Source organism: Gnatocerus cornutus, chromosome 10 (genome assembly GCF_029298725.1).
Source record: "Gnatocerus cornutus isolate USDA-ARS CGAHR chromosome 10, icGnaCorn1.1, whole genome shotgun sequence".
In the NCBI taxonomy this organism is placed as follows: Eukaryota; Metazoa; Arthropoda; class Insecta; order Coleoptera; family Tenebrionidae; genus Gnatocerus; species Gnatocerus cornutus.
Window position 1 is genome coordinate 6,182,516 of NC_142242.1, and position 20,232 is coordinate 6,202,747.

General features: G+C 32.7%; 2 protein-coding genes across 3 annotated transcripts; both read right to left on the bottom strand.

The window, feature by feature from the left end:
* Positions 1-829: 829 nt before the first annotated feature.
* Mgat2 (alpha-1,6-mannosyl-glycoprotein 2-beta-N-acetylglucosaminyltransferase) lies at positions 830-11,513 on the bottom strand. Of its 2 annotated transcripts, XM_088047237.1 has the most exons (7): positions 11,222-11,513; positions 3,720-4,145; positions 2,760-3,001; positions 2,399-2,705; positions 2,163-2,270; positions 1,724-1,938; positions 830-1,677 (listed from the first exon to the last, which is right to left on the bottom strand). In XM_088047237.1, the coding sequence occupies exons 2-7, from the start codon at positions 4,116-4,118 to the stop codon at positions 1,467-1,469; spliced, it is 1,482 nt and encodes a 493-aa protein (XP_087903363.1). In that variant the 5' UTR covers positions 4,119-4,145; positions 11,222-11,513; the 3' UTR covers positions 830-1,466. The 2 variants fall into 2 exon arrangements, with proteins under 2 accessions (XP_087903363.1, XP_087903364.1); XM_088047238.1 differs by lacking the exon at positions 2,163-2,270.
* Positions 11,514-12,324: 811 nt separating this feature from the next.
* LOC148167460 (solute carrier family 41 member 3-like) lies at positions 12,325-20,002 on the bottom strand. The gene is made up of 7 exons (XM_088047861.1): positions 19,627-20,002; positions 14,880-15,000; positions 14,533-14,688; positions 14,116-14,486; positions 13,770-14,061; positions 13,573-13,723; positions 12,325-13,092 (listed from the first exon to the last, which is right to left on the bottom strand). Exons 3-7 carry the CDS (start codon positions 14,684-14,686, stop codon positions 12,537-12,539), a joined length of 1,524 nt encoding a protein of 507 aa, XP_087903987.1. The 5' UTR covers positions 14,687-14,688; positions 14,880-15,000; positions 19,627-20,002; the 3' UTR covers positions 12,325-12,536.
* Between the last annotated feature and the right edge of the window lie 230 nt (positions 20,003-20,232).

Here is a 20,232-nt window from a genome sequence, read left to right on the forward strand (position 1 = left end):
TGAAGTTGCTGCATATTACATTGACTAATTGACAGTTTTGTTTTGTAAATTTTTGTGTTTTTGTGAGTGTATTGTGTTAAATGAAGCATTGAATTGAAAAATGCAGGTGCAGAGGCAAGATGTAAGTTGTTGCTGACCAACTAACAAGGTTAGTGGGGGAGACTAAGTATAGTCTGTAACATGTTCATAAATTCGTGTCTATACAGGACATATTTATTAAACTTGTTACATAAAGTACTATTTGTTACTCTTATGATGAAGAAATACTGATAAGCTTCAGTGTTTTATAAGTATGTATCTCTAAATACAGGGTGGGCCAACGAAAACGAAACAGAGGCGTTTTGAGGCACTTACCCATATATTTTTTCTAAAACGCTGAGACAGGGACTAGTTTTTTTTAATTGCGAGTTGAAATGAAATAAATGCAGTATTACCGTAAAGCTTTGTGATAGCTCTTTCAAAAAAATGCAATGTCCGAAACCTATCTTTCGTTTTCTTTGACCCACCCTGTATATCACTTATTTTATGCCTCTGGACTGTATAAGTATGTTACTGGTGATTACCTAAATCATATTCTTAATAAGATCTGACGTAAAAACCAAGAAAAAATGATTTGCTTCATGAATTTACTTAACCTTGAGTAATGCGGTTACCTCACAAAATATTCATTAATAGAAAAAAAAAACAATTCTCATTAAGAATTGTCAATCAGTTCAAGTTTATTGTAGAGTTAATTGATTCATTGAGAGCTATCCATGCAGAAAGCAATCATTAATTTTTCCTTTGTGTAAAAAGGTAAATGTAATAAAAAATTAAACTAATTTAACAGTTCTAAAAGTTTAACTGACTATTGTTTATTTGCTACAGAAGTTACATTTCCTGAACACTGAACTCAATTTGCAACATTATTATGGAATATTGAAATAAATTTTAAGCCACGACATGAAACAAATTGGTCCGGCTCTGTGTGTTCTATAGAAACATTATTGACTAGATTTATATGATTCTTCCTATTCCTCATGAGTACAAACTTATAGTAGTTGAGCATTTTACTGATAAATGTAGTGTAAGGTAAAAAAAGTGGCAAGAGATTCCTAAACATGGACAATAGGAAGAACGAAAACATCGCAACAAAATGGACACATCTACATATACATATATACATATACACATTGTTGTGCTATAAAAATATCAATCGTCTGGAGATTTGTGCAAGAAAGCTGAAAAAAATCAAGGAAATTGTATTTTCACAACACAACAATAACTTATCGAGACTAGATATAAAATGCTGACTAAAATAAATTTAACAAAATCGTTATAAAAATATAACATTTCTTTGACTGATCAAACAATGCAACATTAAAAAACTAAAGCACCCCTTTTAAAACAATGCATCAGTCCCCTGGCTCTCGAAATATTTTAACAAAATTGAATTTTACGTACTAAATAAACGTAACAAAACTTAACTACCTAAGCGTCATACTCATACATAACTTATGGTCTCTTCGATCACCCCATCCGCCATTACCCTTTCTTAGTTTGGTTTTCTTCAGTAATGTTGTATACGTTAAAGTTAAATAGTTTGGATACAAATGTCTTTTAGCCGTGTTCAACACTTGTTGGACTTTTGAGATTACAGCCGTTGACTCACAATTGTTTTTCTTGTGATGCACACCACTGGAAAAAACTGTAAGTTTATTGTAGCGATTTGAAGAAACTTTACCATTCTCCAATATGGAAGACTCTTGGACCTCGAACCACCATCGCATGGAATTTATGTTTCAAGCAGTTTTGAGAAATATGTTGCAAAGACCAGTCCCAGTTATAATCATCATATTTGCAGAAATAATCAGCACATCCAATGATGTCCATCCACGTAGAACGGTTGAACGCCATTCCCATGTTGTGTTTACTGCTAATCCAAGGTGTTATTTCCACCTTAAAATAATAGTAACTATAGATACATCATTCAAGACGTGTCATTACCAATGTACGCAACAATGAGCGTACATCACAAGTGTAAATCATGCTAACTATTTGTAATAAGTGGGGACTGTACTCTTTTGCATGCTAGAAAAAGCTCTGATACAAATTACATCGTGGAGATGTGGTTTGTATCTTATCACACACACACAGAGCGACATGAAGGCAAGCGAAGCTACCTTCTGTGAGTGTTGATAGAGTGAGGGCAGCACTTGAAATGTCCAGGAGGGATGAACTTGACCTGCACTAATAATAGATTGTTGCTTGATAGCTCGCAAAGCCTCTTTCTGCAATTTTACAACGTATTTACAATATGTGTTAACGACATTAATCACATAAAACACAAAACATCTTAGTTGCAGCTTAAGCAGCATTGTTGAATCACATTTGGGTGTTAACACTGAATGTTCGTTACCTTCTTAGCATCTCCGTAGTAATTGAACGTTTTTAAGTAAGTCCCCAATGAAAGAATGTTGCAGTGCTTGCAAGACTCCTTACACGTCTTCTCCATCAGTTTCAAAATATAAATAAAATCCTCAGCTACATAATGATCTTCCTCTAGGAACACCACTAACCCGGTGTGGTTTCTTGTAATTTCTAGTTGGTTGAATACCCGGTTGGCTTTCCACCACCAATGATGCTTGGTTTGGGTGAACTTTGCTTCACGGTAATGTCCATATAGGTCCGGATATAAAGCGTTGTTGCATTTTTTTATTAAAGCCCTGATCGGAAATAGTCATCTTAGGGTGCCAAAATACCACTTTCTGTATACTTACTGTTCTCGTTTAATATCTCTGGGACAGTCGTTTGGATCTTCGCCAGGAAATTCATGAGGATGTGTTTGTATTGAGTATGGATAAAATATCTGTATGACTTTACAAAAATCGACGCTTTGTACTAAGTTGTTTATTTCTTCGTCGTAATAATCATGGGAAAATACGAGCAGGGCTTGGGAAATGCCACGAGCTTGAGCCAAACTCACAATGAGATGCCGGAGATAAGTTATGCGATCGTGAATCTGGAAAATTAGTGGAAAATTGTAAATAACTCTCCTTTAATAATAAATAGGTAGGAGTATTAAAGATTCATCACTGAGCGGAATTTACTTGGAAATGAGACGAAATTACCTTTCACGAGTTTTGGTAACAACAATTTCATTATCGCTCGATGAATAATACATTTTACGACTTTGAAGCTACCAAGAACTATGTTGTTGTATATCTTTGTGCGGTTTTCTACAAGGTTAAAATTGGAAAATTAGCTCTCCATGCATGTGCAATATGCACGATTCAAATTTAATACAACTACCACAGAAAACTGACCCCGATTTCCATCAGGTTTCAGTAAATTACTTTCATTGGGTATTTAACGAACATAATCTCGCGTTGCTGTGACAACAGTATTGAGCACAAAAAGTAAACCTCATGATTGAAAAAAATGAACTAGCAGCGCCGTTTTGGTCCGCGAAATGAGCCACATAAATATTAGCCCTTCTTCTATTACCAACTAATTATTTAGACCGGACGCCAACAAAAGCAAAAGTAGGTAGTACCAAATATTTGTTAATTACCCAGAATAAATATTTGCACAATAATGGAGGGTCATTTAAATAATGCGCGGTACACCTGCTAAGGTCGTAGAAGTGAAATTAACGTAAACGTGCAGAGACACATTCATATTTTCTAATCATTGCTTTTTGAGCGATCTAAAACTACAGAGCTAAAGGCATAGAGTACCTGTATAACTATGACTACGGAGTCGTTCTGTAAAGGACCAAAAATGTCTTCGTTGTAGACGGTCTGTTGTAGATTGTATTGTGCGATATTTCGTTTAATATCCGATATATTGAGTGTCATCTTGTTGTAGGCCATGTTAGCTCCCGCGGTGCCATTGAAGCCCAAATTGTTAGTCATATTTCTAGGCCTTGGAGTTAGGAACTTGTGAAGAACCGCCGGTACCATACTAAGAATGGCAGCGTTCGAATCGTTTAACTCTGAATTTGAATCGTTTGAACCGCGGTAACTTAAAAAATTTATCTGAAGAGATATAAAAATTATTATGAAAATTATTAGTCCCGTTCGAAGCCATGTATTTCCTCCTCGGCGACGCCCTATTAGGCCACGCCCGCTGCTCATGGTATTGCATGCCAACTCTACAAAACCCTGAAAAAAAAAGAACAAACAAATATATTAATTAACGCTGTTTTACTGTTCACTTTCATTCATGAGAGGCAGTGCCGCCTACGCCTCGTGTGAACAATATCCGTTAATGTAATTAGTAGTTGAAAAATCGAGCGTAGTTGCAATTAAATTTGTGGATGTCATTCTTGAAAATTAGTGTCAAAATCAATAATTTTATTTAAACTGTCCGAACAATTCTCCAAAGCAAGTTTAGACGTGCTGTCCTGACTAAAACCGATATGCACCTACTTGAAACACGAGGAAAAATTGGATGCAATCCAAAATCAGAAAGAAACAGAAATGAAGAAGTGTTCAAGCACGTCGCTTCGTTGACTTTGTTTTAATTTTTTCATTGATTTTTTAACAATTCAGTTGAACTAATTTAAGGACGTGTTTAAATGCGACCGGTTCAAGGAGTCGAGAAAACTGCAAATTCATCCCGAAATGATACTTTGTTCAAGGGCCCCATTCCCTGTATGCACCATTCTTACTACTTTATTTCATTAAAGAGGTCGTGGAATTTCTAGTCAACAAAATTGGAGGATTTCCAAAACCGTGAAAATATTTATGACCATCGTGAAATATGACTTGTCAAATAAGAACTTTGCCAGAAATATTTTGGATACATCTGGGTTTTAATACTCTAGGATTATGGCACTATATATTTATATATAATTATTAAATCACGACTAGATGTATACCGGGTCGTATAGTAAATTTTCATCATCCTGTAATTAATCATACAAGTTATACGATTCGCATCACTGATACTCCCATCACATATAATTCCCCGTATTGGTTAACGAAGTGATTAATTTTGTAATACGGTCGACAGAATGCAGTGCAACATTAGCTTAAATTTCTGGATGTGGCTTAACGTTCAAATTTAATTCCGTTGTCAAATTATGTTTAACCGCAATCGCTGCAGATAAAAACGCCCAAGCTCGAAACAGTAGTGATAGGTTTTTTAAAAGGACCACCAAATTATTTTAAAAATTAGAGGCGGCGTACTTGTATTTGCAGTTGTAATGAAAAGTTGGACTGTTCAAAGCCAATGTCTCTTGCGATTTTCAATAAATGGTGGTTAATTTTAAACTCATTACTTCGAAAGTTCTGTTTATGAATGTGCTTGTTACTTAGCATGTGGTGTGGGATTAGGGGAGTTTCTCAAAATTCTAGTATCGATTTTCTTGCCTATTAATTAGCGAGACGTGTGGTTTTCGGTTGAAAAAAATATTTTGCACAGAAACTTAATAGCGAATCCCCCAACTTTTGCTTTCTTGATTTATATCAATAACAGCGCCCTCCAAACCGAATTTTTGCTAAAAACTTGGAGGGTGTAAACAGATTTGAGAGCCGCCATCGCCATCTAACAAGTTTAGCCGTGGTTTTAATCTAATTTGGCGTCTTGGTCCCGTTTAATCACCACCAGTGCCAGTATCGACCGTCCAAGTAACTGGTTTTAGCTTAGAAAATTTTTGATTTAAATTGCCAGTTTGCGGTTTTATTTTTAATATCTTTACTGTGTTTTCCAAGAGTTTAGCATCTCAATTACGCAACCGTAATCGATTTATGTCGTTAGCGACACAACCACTCAATCTGCAGGTGTATTAGGATCGAGTGTCTTTTCATGTTTCGTTTCGCACTCACTTTGCAGGGAAATTTTTAAACTCAAGATTTTACTTTATAATTTAGCTAAGTTTACATATATCTTACAAGAAAAATTATACGTTTCTCTAAAGTGGGAGAAAATAAAAATAAACTGGGTGTATTAAGAAATCGTTAGACTGTACCCGCCACCGCGTGATTTACACCGCACTACACATTCTAATTAGCGCTAAAATTTAAGGGTTGCTTTAGTGGATTAGTTAATGCCTGGCGCAAATGCAAAAACTTTTAATGGGATAATAACATTCACTGAATCTTATCAAAAAATGAGGGACTTTTCATTGCGTCAAACAATGTCGTTAAATATGTACATACGTAAGTTCAGCATATTTATATATTTTAATGGGAACACAAATGCCCCTATTTAGTTTAACACAGATTCAGCGATTTTTTGGAAAGTCGTTGAAAATAATAACTTTGCACAGATATTAAAAACTGTCAACGCAGCACAGTGTTATCATCTCAAATTAGAGATTTTAAAATTATTGCGAAAGAACAGTTAAACTCTCTAATGCCACATTTTCAATTATGCGTGTCCATATTTAGGTACAGCATCAACCGTATCAAATTTATTTTGTTCAAAAATACCGGATCTCCTCGCGTGCCTGTTTTATTTAACATATGAAAGGTAGGCAGCAATAGTGAAAAATACAAAATGTTTTGTTTATGTCTGGTTAATAAACTGCAGTGCCGGTCTAACAAATTATCGTTTGATGTTCGTAATCAGCGGAAAACCACTGGCGGAAAGCATTCGGTGATTTCCATATTAAAACCGCTAAAAAAACTAACAATAATTGCGATGAATAGAAAAAGCCACATTGATGTTTTCCTTGTGGTTAACAATATACGATAATAAGACATGAAATGTTACTTTACAACAGAATTATGCAATCAACCGACACAATCGCGTTTGCATGTAATGTTGTAAGTGCACACAATTTCAAAGCAGTAGGAAAAACATGGATAATGGGAGCAGTGCAATAAAATTTTGTTATAAAGTTAATTTTTATATTGATCTTTGCAACCACAGCTGTTATTAGAATCTGTAACTAACGCCCGCCTTGAATAAGTTTAAATTGATGAATGGTATTCTGGATGCGTTATTAATAAAAGTCAACAAGTGACCTCTAACTTCAATTATTTATTCTCTGCCACGTTCCTTTGTAAAAACGACTAAAAATAAAAGGAATCGATACAGGAGACTTATACTTGAAGCGATTAATTTATCTTCAATTTCATTAATAATGTAACAAGGGTACAATCAATAGGTAAACTTCCCTTTTCCAACTTTTACTTTCATACATTTCCATAATACCCACTTTCATTTTTTATAGTACGTTGTAAAAGACGTTCGTAATTGCTTCCACGTTTATATTCGGTCAATTTACCTCAAGAAAACAACTAAAACTTTTACTGTTTTCGCCGCTTTTGTTATTTATCATTTCATTTTAAATATAATCACTTAAATATACTGTATTTAAAGATAAAACGCTAGGTCAGTGTCGCTGTGATAATACGTCTAATAATGTCCACTTAATATCTAAAGTATTAATCAAAATGCGGGAGCGTTACTAAATATTTTATGACAAAAATGACATACTTTTATCTGGCTTAAATATTTATACACATTACATGCATATTTATGAGTGGAATTGGCAAGTCCTATGTTGTTTCTAAACGGGATTTTAAAATTATGTCACTAGTACACATGAAACAAACATTTTTTTTAGCAACTCAAAGGTGCTCTATTAACGTTTTCACCAGCCATTTAAATATTGATTTTCACATGCGATAATTACCATAATTTTCAATTTGCGAATATTCATCTTTAGGAGTTGCAAATTGGGCAGATACTTTGATCTCCGCTTTATTTATGCAAGGAATTACGTAGGTGAGATATGATTGATCGATTTTGTTACTCTTAACATTTAAAAATCTTTCATCCGCTCACTAACAGAACCGATTTCTTCATAAAAATCACCAGAATGTTTGCGAATATAATAAAAATTTAAATTTCCCTATAGATGGTCCGCAGACGAATATCAGCGAAGAGTAAACTTAATTGAGAGATTTTCATTTCACAAGAGTTATGATTTTCCAACGGTGTCGCTGGCAGGATTGAACTGAAGGCAAATAATCTGTCAGCGAAAAAACTGAATAATGCGAGCTTCTCCCAGGGAAAGTTCTCGCGTGTATCAGGAATGTCAATTTTTCCGTTTAATTGTTGCAACTTTCTCATCATTATGTAACTTTTTTTAAAACTCGCAGTGACAAGTTCAACGTTATTGTCTTATGTTTAATTCAAAAACCGTCAAATTCGATGCAGGAAACATATGTATGTATGTATTGATTTCAAGTAATTTATTAAATATTCATTCAACACTTCCCTTGGTAATACTTTAATGGTGTATTTCGCTCCAATATTTTATTAAACAAACAATTGTAGTAGTAATAAAAATCCACTTTATATTCTTTTCGGTTCTTTGTAACTTTGGAAATGTGAATGGGGGCCTTATCATGACATGATTAAAGCTCTTTTAATGCCTTCATATTAGAGTAAGAACTGGAAATTGTTTTTAATTAATTCTGAAATTTCAGCAGAGCGACGAGTCGAGAGCTTTATTGGAACAGTAAATTTCTTTTCGCTCTTTTATCATAATCATTGTTTTTGCCTCTTCAAATCCTTACTGATAAGGAAACTATTGTTAAGCAGCACTGCAAATATTTAAATATTTTAACAATTTTTACTACTAGGATTTTAAAATACTTGACGAAATGAGACAAATCTTTAGTATGATATTCTCTAAATTCCGTTTCAGGTTTACATCTGCAACTCCCAAAAGCAGAAATACAAATACCTGAAGTTAAAAAGACTCAGTTGAAAGACAAAACCTTTTTATGAAATGAAACATTCACCAATTTCCACAAATCCCACGTGAAAAGTCTGCTAGTTGAAACAAACTGCATACGACAGCCGTCCCTGTACGCTTATCTTAAAATGTTTATTAAAGGGACAACAATATCTACTCCAATGGGTCGGAAAATTCCAACAAACGTGTGCCATCATTTTATAATTTAAGATTTATACAGTCTGTCGTATTTTATAATATAAGTTAGTTATTTATTAGACAGAAATTGGTAAAATATTTTAAATCGGGAAAGTATTCGGAAATTTTGCATGCAGTTATGACGTTGCATCGAGGTCAAGGATATATTTCTATTCGTATTAATTTTCTTTATGGTCGGTGGAGTCGTGAAGCCCTGACATTTTGAACGAATTCTCATCTTCACGTTTTGAATTCTCTCATTTTCTGGAGTTTACACTACTAAAGAGTAAAAATTTTATTTGCTTGGTAAGGTAAGCAAATAAAATTTGTGTAGTTTTTAATTTTGAGTGTAGAGCAACGACCGGTGCAAAAACGTAATCAATATCAACGTCTACATAATGATAAGCTTCCACCAGCTCATATAAATGAACGAATACCGTAAGATTTCCACACGACAGAAATAAATTAAGGAAACTGGCAGTTACATCAAATGCCTATCTAAGATATATGTACTTCCACTACTTGTTTTGCCTTTACAGTAATCGTTGATTCGTAAATTATAAATTATAAATAACCGCAATCAATATACATAATCAAGCGAAGTGACCGTGACAAATTACGATTAACAAGAAAAATTGAAATGAACAAAACGAGAAAAACCTGTTTTTTTATTACTTAATGTGAAATGATGAGAAGATCGTGGAAACGAAGAACTACTTTGTAGAAAAGGAAGAGCAAATTTCTTAAAATCAGTATAGTTTAAAATTTGAAATATTGGAAGAAGAAAGGATAAATGTGAAGATTAAAGTACTAAAGTACAATTTATTAGTCAGTACGAACATACAGTTCCATTACAAGCACATGAAACTTATTGGTTCAACCAAACAATATTTTCAATTTATTGGCGCATGTTGAGATTAAAATAAATGGTGCCAGAAATCTCTAAATTTTAGATTTGTTTGGGTGCTTACTAGACTACAAACATTGTGTGTTACTTTCTATCATGTTTTAGTTATTTTCATATGAAAAAACTAAATCATTTGCCTAAAACGTCTCAGACATAAATAATAATTTCGGTCCCACAATCAATAGAGCACGAATCAACCATTTGAGACAAATTAAACATCCAATATTTTAATAACAGGACTAAAATAACCCCCAATCTAAAAGTGCTCTTTAAATTGACATTTTTTAACCTTTTCATGGCGAGATTTAAATCGTTGTCGTGACTTATTTCAGCCTGAATATTTGAATAGATTGCAAATAATATATTCAACCACTACCGTAAATTTTTCTTTAAATTTCAGGGCTTGGAAAAAATCTGACAGGTAGAAACGTGGTGACGACACTGTAGAAAAGTGTTTAATTTTCGTTATTATGAGTGAAAGCAAAAACGAGATTCTCGATATGAAACCACAGTTCGGTTAAGTAAAATAGAATACTAATTAAATGTTGGAAAAATGACTGATAAGAGGTAAATTCGGATGTTTATCAATGCGTGTTCTAATTAATTCAGTAATGGGTGATTCAGTTTTAAGGCAGTGTAATTTCTTAAAATACAAAGAATTGGCATAAAGTTGAAATTTATTTTTAGATTCCACACTTGTTCTTGTACTTGATATTTCCAAGCATGTTTAGAAAAATTATCGATATTAACTTACATGCGGAGAAAGTGAAGAATCTGATAAATTATGTAACTTATTCTTGGCACAGATATGTTGAAAATTACAATTTTTCTGCCGCATGATTTTACTAAAATTTATTACAATTTTTTATAGCATATTTCGTTCTGTAACTACAGGGTTTTCAAAACATGTGAACATTGATAGTTTTTTTATCACAGAATGCCATTGTAATAGTCGAAACCTTGACTTAAATGAAACATACATGCCAGCAGCACTCACGCATATCTATGAAAAATTTTACAATGACTGTTGCTAAAAATTGTACTGACAGCTTAATTAAATTATTCAAAGACACATAGGAATAATGTAATTTGAAGTCTAATCATGTTGGCTTAGAAATTGTCATTCTGTATTTTGGTCGGTATTGTGATCCGGCACGTTTAAATTTTACTACTGGTACCGTTTAGAATGATAATTGTTCCGAATTAAAATAACAATAAAAAACCGGAAGATGCTTATATACACATCTTGAAATTGAATTTGGTTATTTTTTATTACGTGAGCTTTTGAAAATCATGTTATGCGGCTATAGAAAGTGCAAAAACCGGTATTTAAGTGAAAACAAAAAGTGAGATCTTAAATAATTAAATAGTCAATATTTTGATATGTTTAGGCAGTCGGAATCAATACAGTAAAAATTACTTTTTCTCATACTCACTTAAGTTGTTGACCTATATCTTCAGTTTTCCTGTCATTATTTAATTTATTTATAATTTTGTGTTTTATTCGATTATTTATTACATGACAGCGGTCTGATTGAGGCCTTTTTGTGATTATATTGTCCATAGTACGATTTTGTTGCAGTCATTGCACATTGCACCGTTTTTAGTGTCGTTAGTTGGGGGTAATTTTTATTTTTAAATTTTAATAAACCAACAACTATCAGCTGTCTTTCTGGGACATGCAACAAACACCCGTCACTGCCACCAAACTGACTCACTCCATACTGTCTGAATGTTTTCAGCATATAATACTTCTTTGAATACTACCCTGCCATCTATACGAGAATTTCCTTGTTATATTTATTTGGCTTCTACATAAATACAGAACACTGAGTATTTCCTTGGTTTAATTAAATTTTATTATATTCGTCTCCTCCCTAATCTTTGGTCATTTTTAGTATCTTAGAAAAATCAGACAATCAGATAACTAATAATTGATATCTAGATAACAGTTCTTTTATCAGTAGATATATGATCTAATACATCGTTTTTATCTATTTTAAGTATAGGAGTTGTGAGATTATTTTAAAGTTGTTGGGTTTATTCGCTTTAGGTTGGTTGAACATGACTGGTCAAAAATTATTCGACTGACCTATTACAATTTTTTTATAAAACAATATGCGCCTATTACCTTGAGTTTTAAGTTTGAACAACGTTTTTATCTTGTTTTTGTATTTTTGTAAACAGTTCGTGTTTTTCTCTCTTGTTTACTGTAGTCATTAAACAAAGTTATTGATTTTTATTTTTTATCATAAATGATAACGTGGTTTGTTGCATCCAAATATTGTATTTGGAAAAAAAATAGTTCTAAATTAAATTAGAAAAAGTGTTTTATCAAGTTGGACAGAATATTTGGAAATTTAACGATTAAATAGAAAAAATAATTTAAAGAAGAACAAATTAACAATAATTGGGGACGTTAAACAATCTAATAAATTTCGGAATCGGTGTTTACTTCCAGGCAAAATTGGATTTTCTATATAGTTGGTTGCCTACACTAGCTGGAGAGAGGGTTTAAAAAAAAACAAATTTTCCGGTTTTTCTTTAGATTTATTAACATAGATGTTACGTCTTAATAATATAAAATTACTGGCAATAGAATCACGACTTTTAAATCCACATTGAGTGTAAATTTAAGATATGTAATACTATCAATTTGTACATTCTCATTATTTATATACAATTAAATATCAAGTATAAAATCTTATCATCACATAAAATTAAGTACCTACTGGTTGTGTTCATTTAGTGTTAAGTGTTGGTTTCCTGGACAACAGGACTGTATTCCTGATGAATTTCTCTTAAGAAGATAAAAGCAAGAAGTAGAAGACTGGATCCTAGTAAATCACCCAAAGCTGTTAAATACGGCACAGCCGAATTGTCGGGGTCTATTTTAAACCTCCACATTGTATGAATAATAATATGAGCGGTATACAACAATAGTGTAATTTGTAACAGGCTAACACCGATGTAAGTAAGTGCAAAAGCTGGTGTAACACAAGACACACCATCATTGTAAATCAAATCGGCAACAAACACGAAGACTGTTTGCCCCGGGATCATTAATAGAATCAAGATTCTTGCGGATCTTGCAGGCAATACCCCATGCATTAGCGCTGTCCAGGGCCAAACCCATTGCTTGGTATGAGGAGGAATCACACCCATCAAGGAAGTCTTGTGAAGCATGGTTGATATACGACTCGACTGTACAGATACCAGATTACCACCAATACCATTAATTATTGGCTGGAAGACCACAAATCCACTGAACTGATCCACGGCGGAATCTAACACCAGACCACCCATCCTGCAAAAATAAGAGTAGTTGCACGTTTACGGGTCATTGTCAAAGACATTTGTCAATAGTGCAGAGGAAATTTTTTCAATGTTATTATCACAATGATATTGACACAATTTTCCTAAAATTATACCGCTCGTTGAAATTTGTCTCACGACGTACTTAACTTTCCAGGAGTTATCGCTGTAATCCTAACAATGCACATTTTTCAATAGAACCTGCATGTATTTATGTTCGTCACAAAAATAAATGAGCGGTAATGTTTTTACGATTGTAGAATATTTATCTATTTTTTTTAAGTATGACAACCGTTCCACGGAAGGAATGATTTATTTGGACAAGCATTTTGGTGTTGTCACGCGTATCATAGCTGTATAAACTTAGTAAATGCATTCGCTCGTAGTCAAAATTGCATACTTCCTTTATAAATACTCGCAATTTGCGGCAAAATACACACATTAGAAACATGCTAAGAAAATTATAACTTACCCGCTAATAATGAGAGCGCTGAGAACAGGAATCCAGCCGTGGGTCAGAATTTTTTTCGTGTACTTATTTTTTCTAACAATGAGTATCCAAAATGGTAAAATCACCAGAATATACACCGCCACGATGACCATCATGACCCACATGTGTGTTTCTGTAAAAAACAATTATAACACGTTTTTGCTGGAGTAATTCATTACCATGAATCGAGTATAGCAAACTGGCCCATGAGGACAAGACTAGAAGAGAGACGATGTCTCCAATACTCGCAGCGAGAGGGCTTGCTACATTGTCAGGATTTAATTTTAATTTATAGGCAATGTATATCACAGCAGTTAACACGAAGTCTAAAACAAAACAAGATATCGTCGCTATCAGCACTCCAGAAGCAGCCAAGAGCAGCGCGTGCTTCCAATCAAAGTCCCCGTTGACAAGAGCGGAGGTTGCGACAGCAAATATTGCCACCAAACACGATGCCACTATTGCTTGCACCTACAAGGAAATCTTAAAATAAAATTTCTCTCTTTTCTGTCTCGTGTGTCTTACTTGGACCAACGCAATGTTACCGACGACCATTTTGAACAATTCTCGTTTTGATTCCATATTGCCGAGATTGGCCTGCGTTGATAACCGCGAGGCTAAGCAAGTGTCTAAATTTCCTTTTAATCCGATGATAGAAGGTACCAAAATGTAAAGTGCTTTGACTTCTTGGAACACTTTATAGTTTTCAACGTTGCCCAAGACAATTCCTGCACCGATGGTTCCAACGCCGGCAATCATAAAAGGAATGAAAACTTGAAGGGTGATGCTGTACCAACGTTCGTGTTCTAGATTTACGGCTTGTTTCTCCAGGTCATCACTGTTGATAGATTTTACTGACTCCAAAGATTTGCCATTGTATAGAGATTCAACTTTATCTAGAATTCCTTGTCAAGATTGCGTGATGCGGAGTCTTTAAGTTACCTTTTTCTGTTTCCATCTCTTGGTTACTTGAATTGTCTGAAGAGAGACTGAGAATTGTCGAAACAGTCAACTGATTTTCAGGCACTTCGGGGCCTGTTTCAGATATTGAGATCTGAGAGTCCAGATTTTCTTCACGGGACGAATGTACCACCATTACTACAAAGTCATGAATGAGCAATAACTGTCATATCTTTCAAATTTTGTTTGTTCAAAATATGTAGTCATATATCCATATTTATTATTTTTTTAAATTATTTTACATTTTTATTAAAGCGACGCGTCGTAAAATTAACATTTCCACTAAGGAAATTGTTTTGGTGTTAATGAATTAAATAAATTTTACTCACTTGAATCGATGTTAGAATGGGTTGAATTCCGTCCAAAACCTCTCTCGTAATTTCACTTCTTTGAAATGCGTCCAATTTTCGATGTGAATGCGTCCTTGAAGACCATTCAAAAAGATTTAATCTAAGAGAAATAAATACGAGAAAATTATAGCGACATTGTTAGAGATGTGTAATTAAAAATGTAATTTTTTTAATCAAGATAAAGTTAATAATAATATGAAACGTGTTTATGTATGCGTGTGTGTATTGTCGCCAAATTTTAAGCATAAATGGTATTTGCGACAATATTTGTTTTCTTACACTCGTGTGAAATTTTTTCCTGTTTATTCCAATGCAACAAAAACATTTAATAAGAAAATTCAACAAGCGTGTTATTTAGAAAATTCAAAGAATTCAACACTTATCTCACCTTCGCATTGATTTTTGCAGACCACATCTAAGACCAGTCACCTCACATTGTAATTTACAGCCAAAGTAGTCATTGATAAGTTGATAACTAAATTAAACGTAGTACTTTAGAGAAAAGATAAGTCAATCTATCAAATTTCTAAGATAGCATCGATAGTACAGAATTTAAAATAATCGACCTAAATCAATCACAAATCTTTTGTTGCCCAACACTTCCAAAGAAAATCCACTTTTACCAGCTTACAACATCTTGTGGTTGGCGCAGAAAAAACTTTTTTCTTTTCAAGACCGTTACGCCAGTGTGATCACAACAAAAGTTAAACAAATCCAAATTAGATCGGTTTTAAACTGTACTTTCAGAATCGGTGACGATGATAAAGTCATTATCTATTTTAACAAGATTATTTCTTATTGCCACTTGTACCAAATAATGTCTCTTTAATTGCAAGAAAATGTTTCTGATAAAATCTTGTTTTCGCTTCCTTTTAAGTAGTGATTAAATCTACATCTTATGTATTCTTGGACACGCATCAAGTTAGAAAATGTCATATTCATATCTAATAATAGATTTTTTATTCATTGGCACTTTAGATAGTACTGTACAATGAAACCTCTCAAATTAGATAGAGAGAAGAAAAAACGCAATCGCAATTTCCCAGTTTTGAAATGAGAAAAATCTCCAATTGGGCAATAATCAACAGGAAACCTTCAAGTGTTATCTTTATTAGACGTTAAGTTCAAAACAAATTTTCGTTAATTCTGAGTATTGAGTCATATTTGAGTCTTTTCGGTGTAGATATTTTCATTCTTTGTTATCACTAGGTTCCATAGAAGATTATTTTATTACATACTATCATCCGGAACTGATTTTTACAAGATTAATTGTCGATCATTTAATTGACCATAATCTTTTGTTTATTCCCGGAAGGGTTGGTTTCTAAGTGGCGCCAGCTCGAGCGACTGAAATTTAAAGTGACCAACAAAAATATTATTAGATCTGACCGTAGAAAAGTTTCAACTAATTTTCAATGTAAATTGTGGGATAATGAGAGAAAACAACATAATTTCGAAGTAAATACGTTATCGACCAATCATAAAATCATAGCAATATAATGATTTTCAATGCTATAAACAGCGAATGACAAGTTATTTAATTCTGACTTTATTAATGTGAAACAGACAGTTTTTATGGTGCACAAGCTCTATCGGGTTTATTGTATGGATTTATATATTTCTAATCAATAAACATGAATTCCCAATAATTATTGGCTATTAACCACGGTGATGCATTTACATCACAAACTATTGACTTAATTCAGTAATTACACTGAAAATTTTTCCGATGGTTTCAAAATTATCCATTCATAAGTGTAACAATTTATAATTTGATACTTTTATAATTATTTTAGAACAAGTCATAAGTTGAAGACAGATTTTTTAATTTTATCAGAGAAAGTTATAAATCGTGGGTCAGAGACTGAGTACTTCAACAAAAGGGATTTTGATGGATTTATAACCAACTTCACATGTCTAGCGCTGATAAAACGAATTTTTGTCATTTCATCAGGATTATACAATTTGATATCATTATATAAATACGACAAATTATTTTAGAAACAAAACTGACTGACAAAATGTAAAAATTGTAGAAAATTTGCACGTATTCTAAATTGTAACTCAATAGGATTTTGCGTTATTCCTAAACCAAAAATTCCTTATATAGCAAAACCTTGCTGATAACTTTGAAATGGCGCCAACTTTAATCGTACACAAAATCGAACATGGTATTTTACTATGATATTATCAAAGAGGCAATTATATCAAATGTTTTATACTTAGACCTTCAACTTGATCTGTTATCTTATAGATCAGGAGTTTGAACTCAAATAAAGCTGTACCTGTTCCGACAATTGTTCTCAGATACAGATGAATTTCTTAAAATAAATTATACTACTAGTAAGGCCCTTTTAGAACACTTTCTTTAGGGATATTGCCCTGTTTTTAAGGTCTATTTAAAAATAAACATTTTCCAAAATTTTAGCAAATTGTATTTAATCTTTGGTCTGGATAATAATGGTATTACATTATTTCAAGAAATAAATAAGAAATATAAAAATATTTGACATCTTTCATTATTAATTTCATAACAGAAAGTATTTACACAAGCAAAAAGTTGGAAATTCGGACAGTGCCAAACGATAAAGATTATTAATTATAAGCCATTTCGAGTTGCTTAATTCAAACTAGTTATGATACCTATGAACTCTTGACATGGGTCGTACAAAAATATCCTCTTTATGCTTGAAATTGAAAAGAAAATGAGTAAAAGAAGTCATTCGCTACACAACAAAACCCGAGATGCAGTTATTAGTATGGCAAATTCTGTCGGCAAGAGACTCAGAGCAGACGTGCAGAACACAACCTAATCGCTGTCCAGTGTTCATCTAGTTGATCTAGTTGTTTGTGCTGGTCTCCCTATGAGTTTGGCTCCTTTTGTGTGAAGTGATATATTATTTTAACTTGTTCTGTTAATTCCATGATAAATACAAGTGTCCGTCAGTTTTTATGTCTCATATCAAAATAGAAATATATGTGAAAAACGTTTATCGCATGTCTGTCCTTAAATTATATGTGTGTTACATGGTTTTTATTACAAGCTGATTCTTAAAAAAAAATAAAAAAAAATTGCCAAAGCGTCCCACGTCGCAGAAATCGAAAAAGTGAATCGGGTCAATGAAGACGCGCTATTATCTGCGAAAAAATATCAGCTCTTGTAAAAAACGAAGTTTAAAACAAATTGAAAAATGTTGAACTTGTTTATGAGCGAAATTGAACTTTAACTTATTGTTTGTATATAATAAATAATAATGATTTTTATAGCAAAACTTTTGTTTATTTTCCAATTATTATTTAATTGTAGTTTCCAACTGATTCATTATTAACAACGAAAAGGATTAATATCCAAACGGTTATTACATTAAAGTTTTCTAGAATAAATCACGTCATAAAGTTTTAATTTTTAAAACCCGCTTTCGAAAAATTTCATAAAATTTGACTTTTAAAAAAAGGTAAAAACCCTTAAAAAGTGTTGTGTTCTCAAGGAGTCCAACAGGAAAAAGTCTTGAAAATAAGTCACAATCCTTGAAATATTTGCTTTTTAAAAGGTAAATTTGTTTGGTCAAAATCGTATTCATCTGTGTGCTGAAGTGACCCAACAGAAAAACAGGGTAGATTCCTTATAATTTTAACTTTTTAAAAATTTTAAAAGAGGTACTTTTAAAAACGGGTTAATATCTGTAAAAACGTGTTGTGTACTGAAGGAGCCTTACTAGTAGTAATTATTTTTTTGAACTAATTTATAAGTGTAATCATTGCTGTGTCGCAATGAGGACGTGGGTGTCACTTCATTTTGTTTGATTGAGCTTTTCTTTTTTTATCACTTCATTATTGATATCATATTTCTCACAAAGCTTAGGCAACATTTCCAATTCGTCGTGGATTTGAAATATTTTGTTACAATGACAGCGGTTCTTATCAGTGCTGAAAAATCAAGAATGTTCATCAATTTATCGACCACAAAAAAAATAATTGAATGAAAAAAATTACATTGTAAACATATTTCATGTCATGATTCGAGGAAGTAATTTATAATTTATATCTGACCTCTCATTTTCATTAAAATAATGTAAATTGTTATATAGCTGTGCCAAAATTTGAACATGGTGTTATTGATCGATATCTAAAGTCAGCCTTGAACTAGCTAATTTTCAGATCAAGTTCAACTGCGAATCCCTGTATAGGTTGCTCGATTAAGTTAACTGTAAAATTTAAATAATTTAATGGAATTGGAATTACATCGATATGAAAAGAGAAGAGTCTTTTGTGTTTACCGGACGAGATAAATTTATGTATGTCGCATATCCTGAAAATAATCCGTTTATTAGAAAGTCAATATCCAAGAGGTTTTTTCAATTGTTAGTTATCTTATCATGAAACCCAAGGCTGATATGAAAATTTTGAATATTGAAAATAATTGGTGAATTTCGGTAAGGTTATTTACACCTATAAAAAGAAAAGTTCATGAAGTAGAATTCCAACCAAATACCTTTTATCAGAATTCCACAAAAAAATCACAGGACCTAAATTTCAAATTTGTGTTATTGCAATAGATTATATTTTTAAGTTATTGTCAGTGTTTGTATTGTAAAATTCCAATTAAATTTATTTTATATAGCAAACAAACGCTTTTTGAATAATTTTTCTGTCACTATGTATCTGTTATTTTTGATTATAAAATAAACTTTTAAATGTTTAGTGAAAAGGTACAAAAATAACTTACGAAAAATTGCTAGGAATATCCAGTTTTACAAACGAGCACGTGCGACACTAATAAAAAAACTCAACCAGCATTCACACACTGGGTTTGGTGTTGGTAAGTACAAAGTTATAAGCGAAATGTCCCAGGTATACGTAGGCACTCTTGAAAATTGCTAGATAATAGATAGTGACGTCAGTCACTGTTTGAATCTTAGTACTTCTCGATAGTTATGCGCTCTGTTATAGAAGGAAATTGTGGACATCCCCCACCATTAAAAAGCTTTTCGCCCCAGTAACCTTCACGTATCCATGTTTACAATACATAAAATCAAAATTTTCTTCAAAAAGGTGCTAATTTTATTTACGATGCTCTAATTGACTCATTATGTGACAAATACGAAAATACCGTTAGATCTGTTAATTGGATACTGGCTAGTCTCGTATTTGTACTATCACTGGCAAATTTGCAAGATATGGATTAGATTACATTAAAAAAAAGGGTACATAAACTTTGATGCTGCAAACTTTGGCTCACAACAAAACTGTTATCTACCTAAAGCTTTCACTTTAAAAATATTTAGAGAAGAATTTAATTTTTCTTTGCAGACTGTGTATCAAATACTGTTTA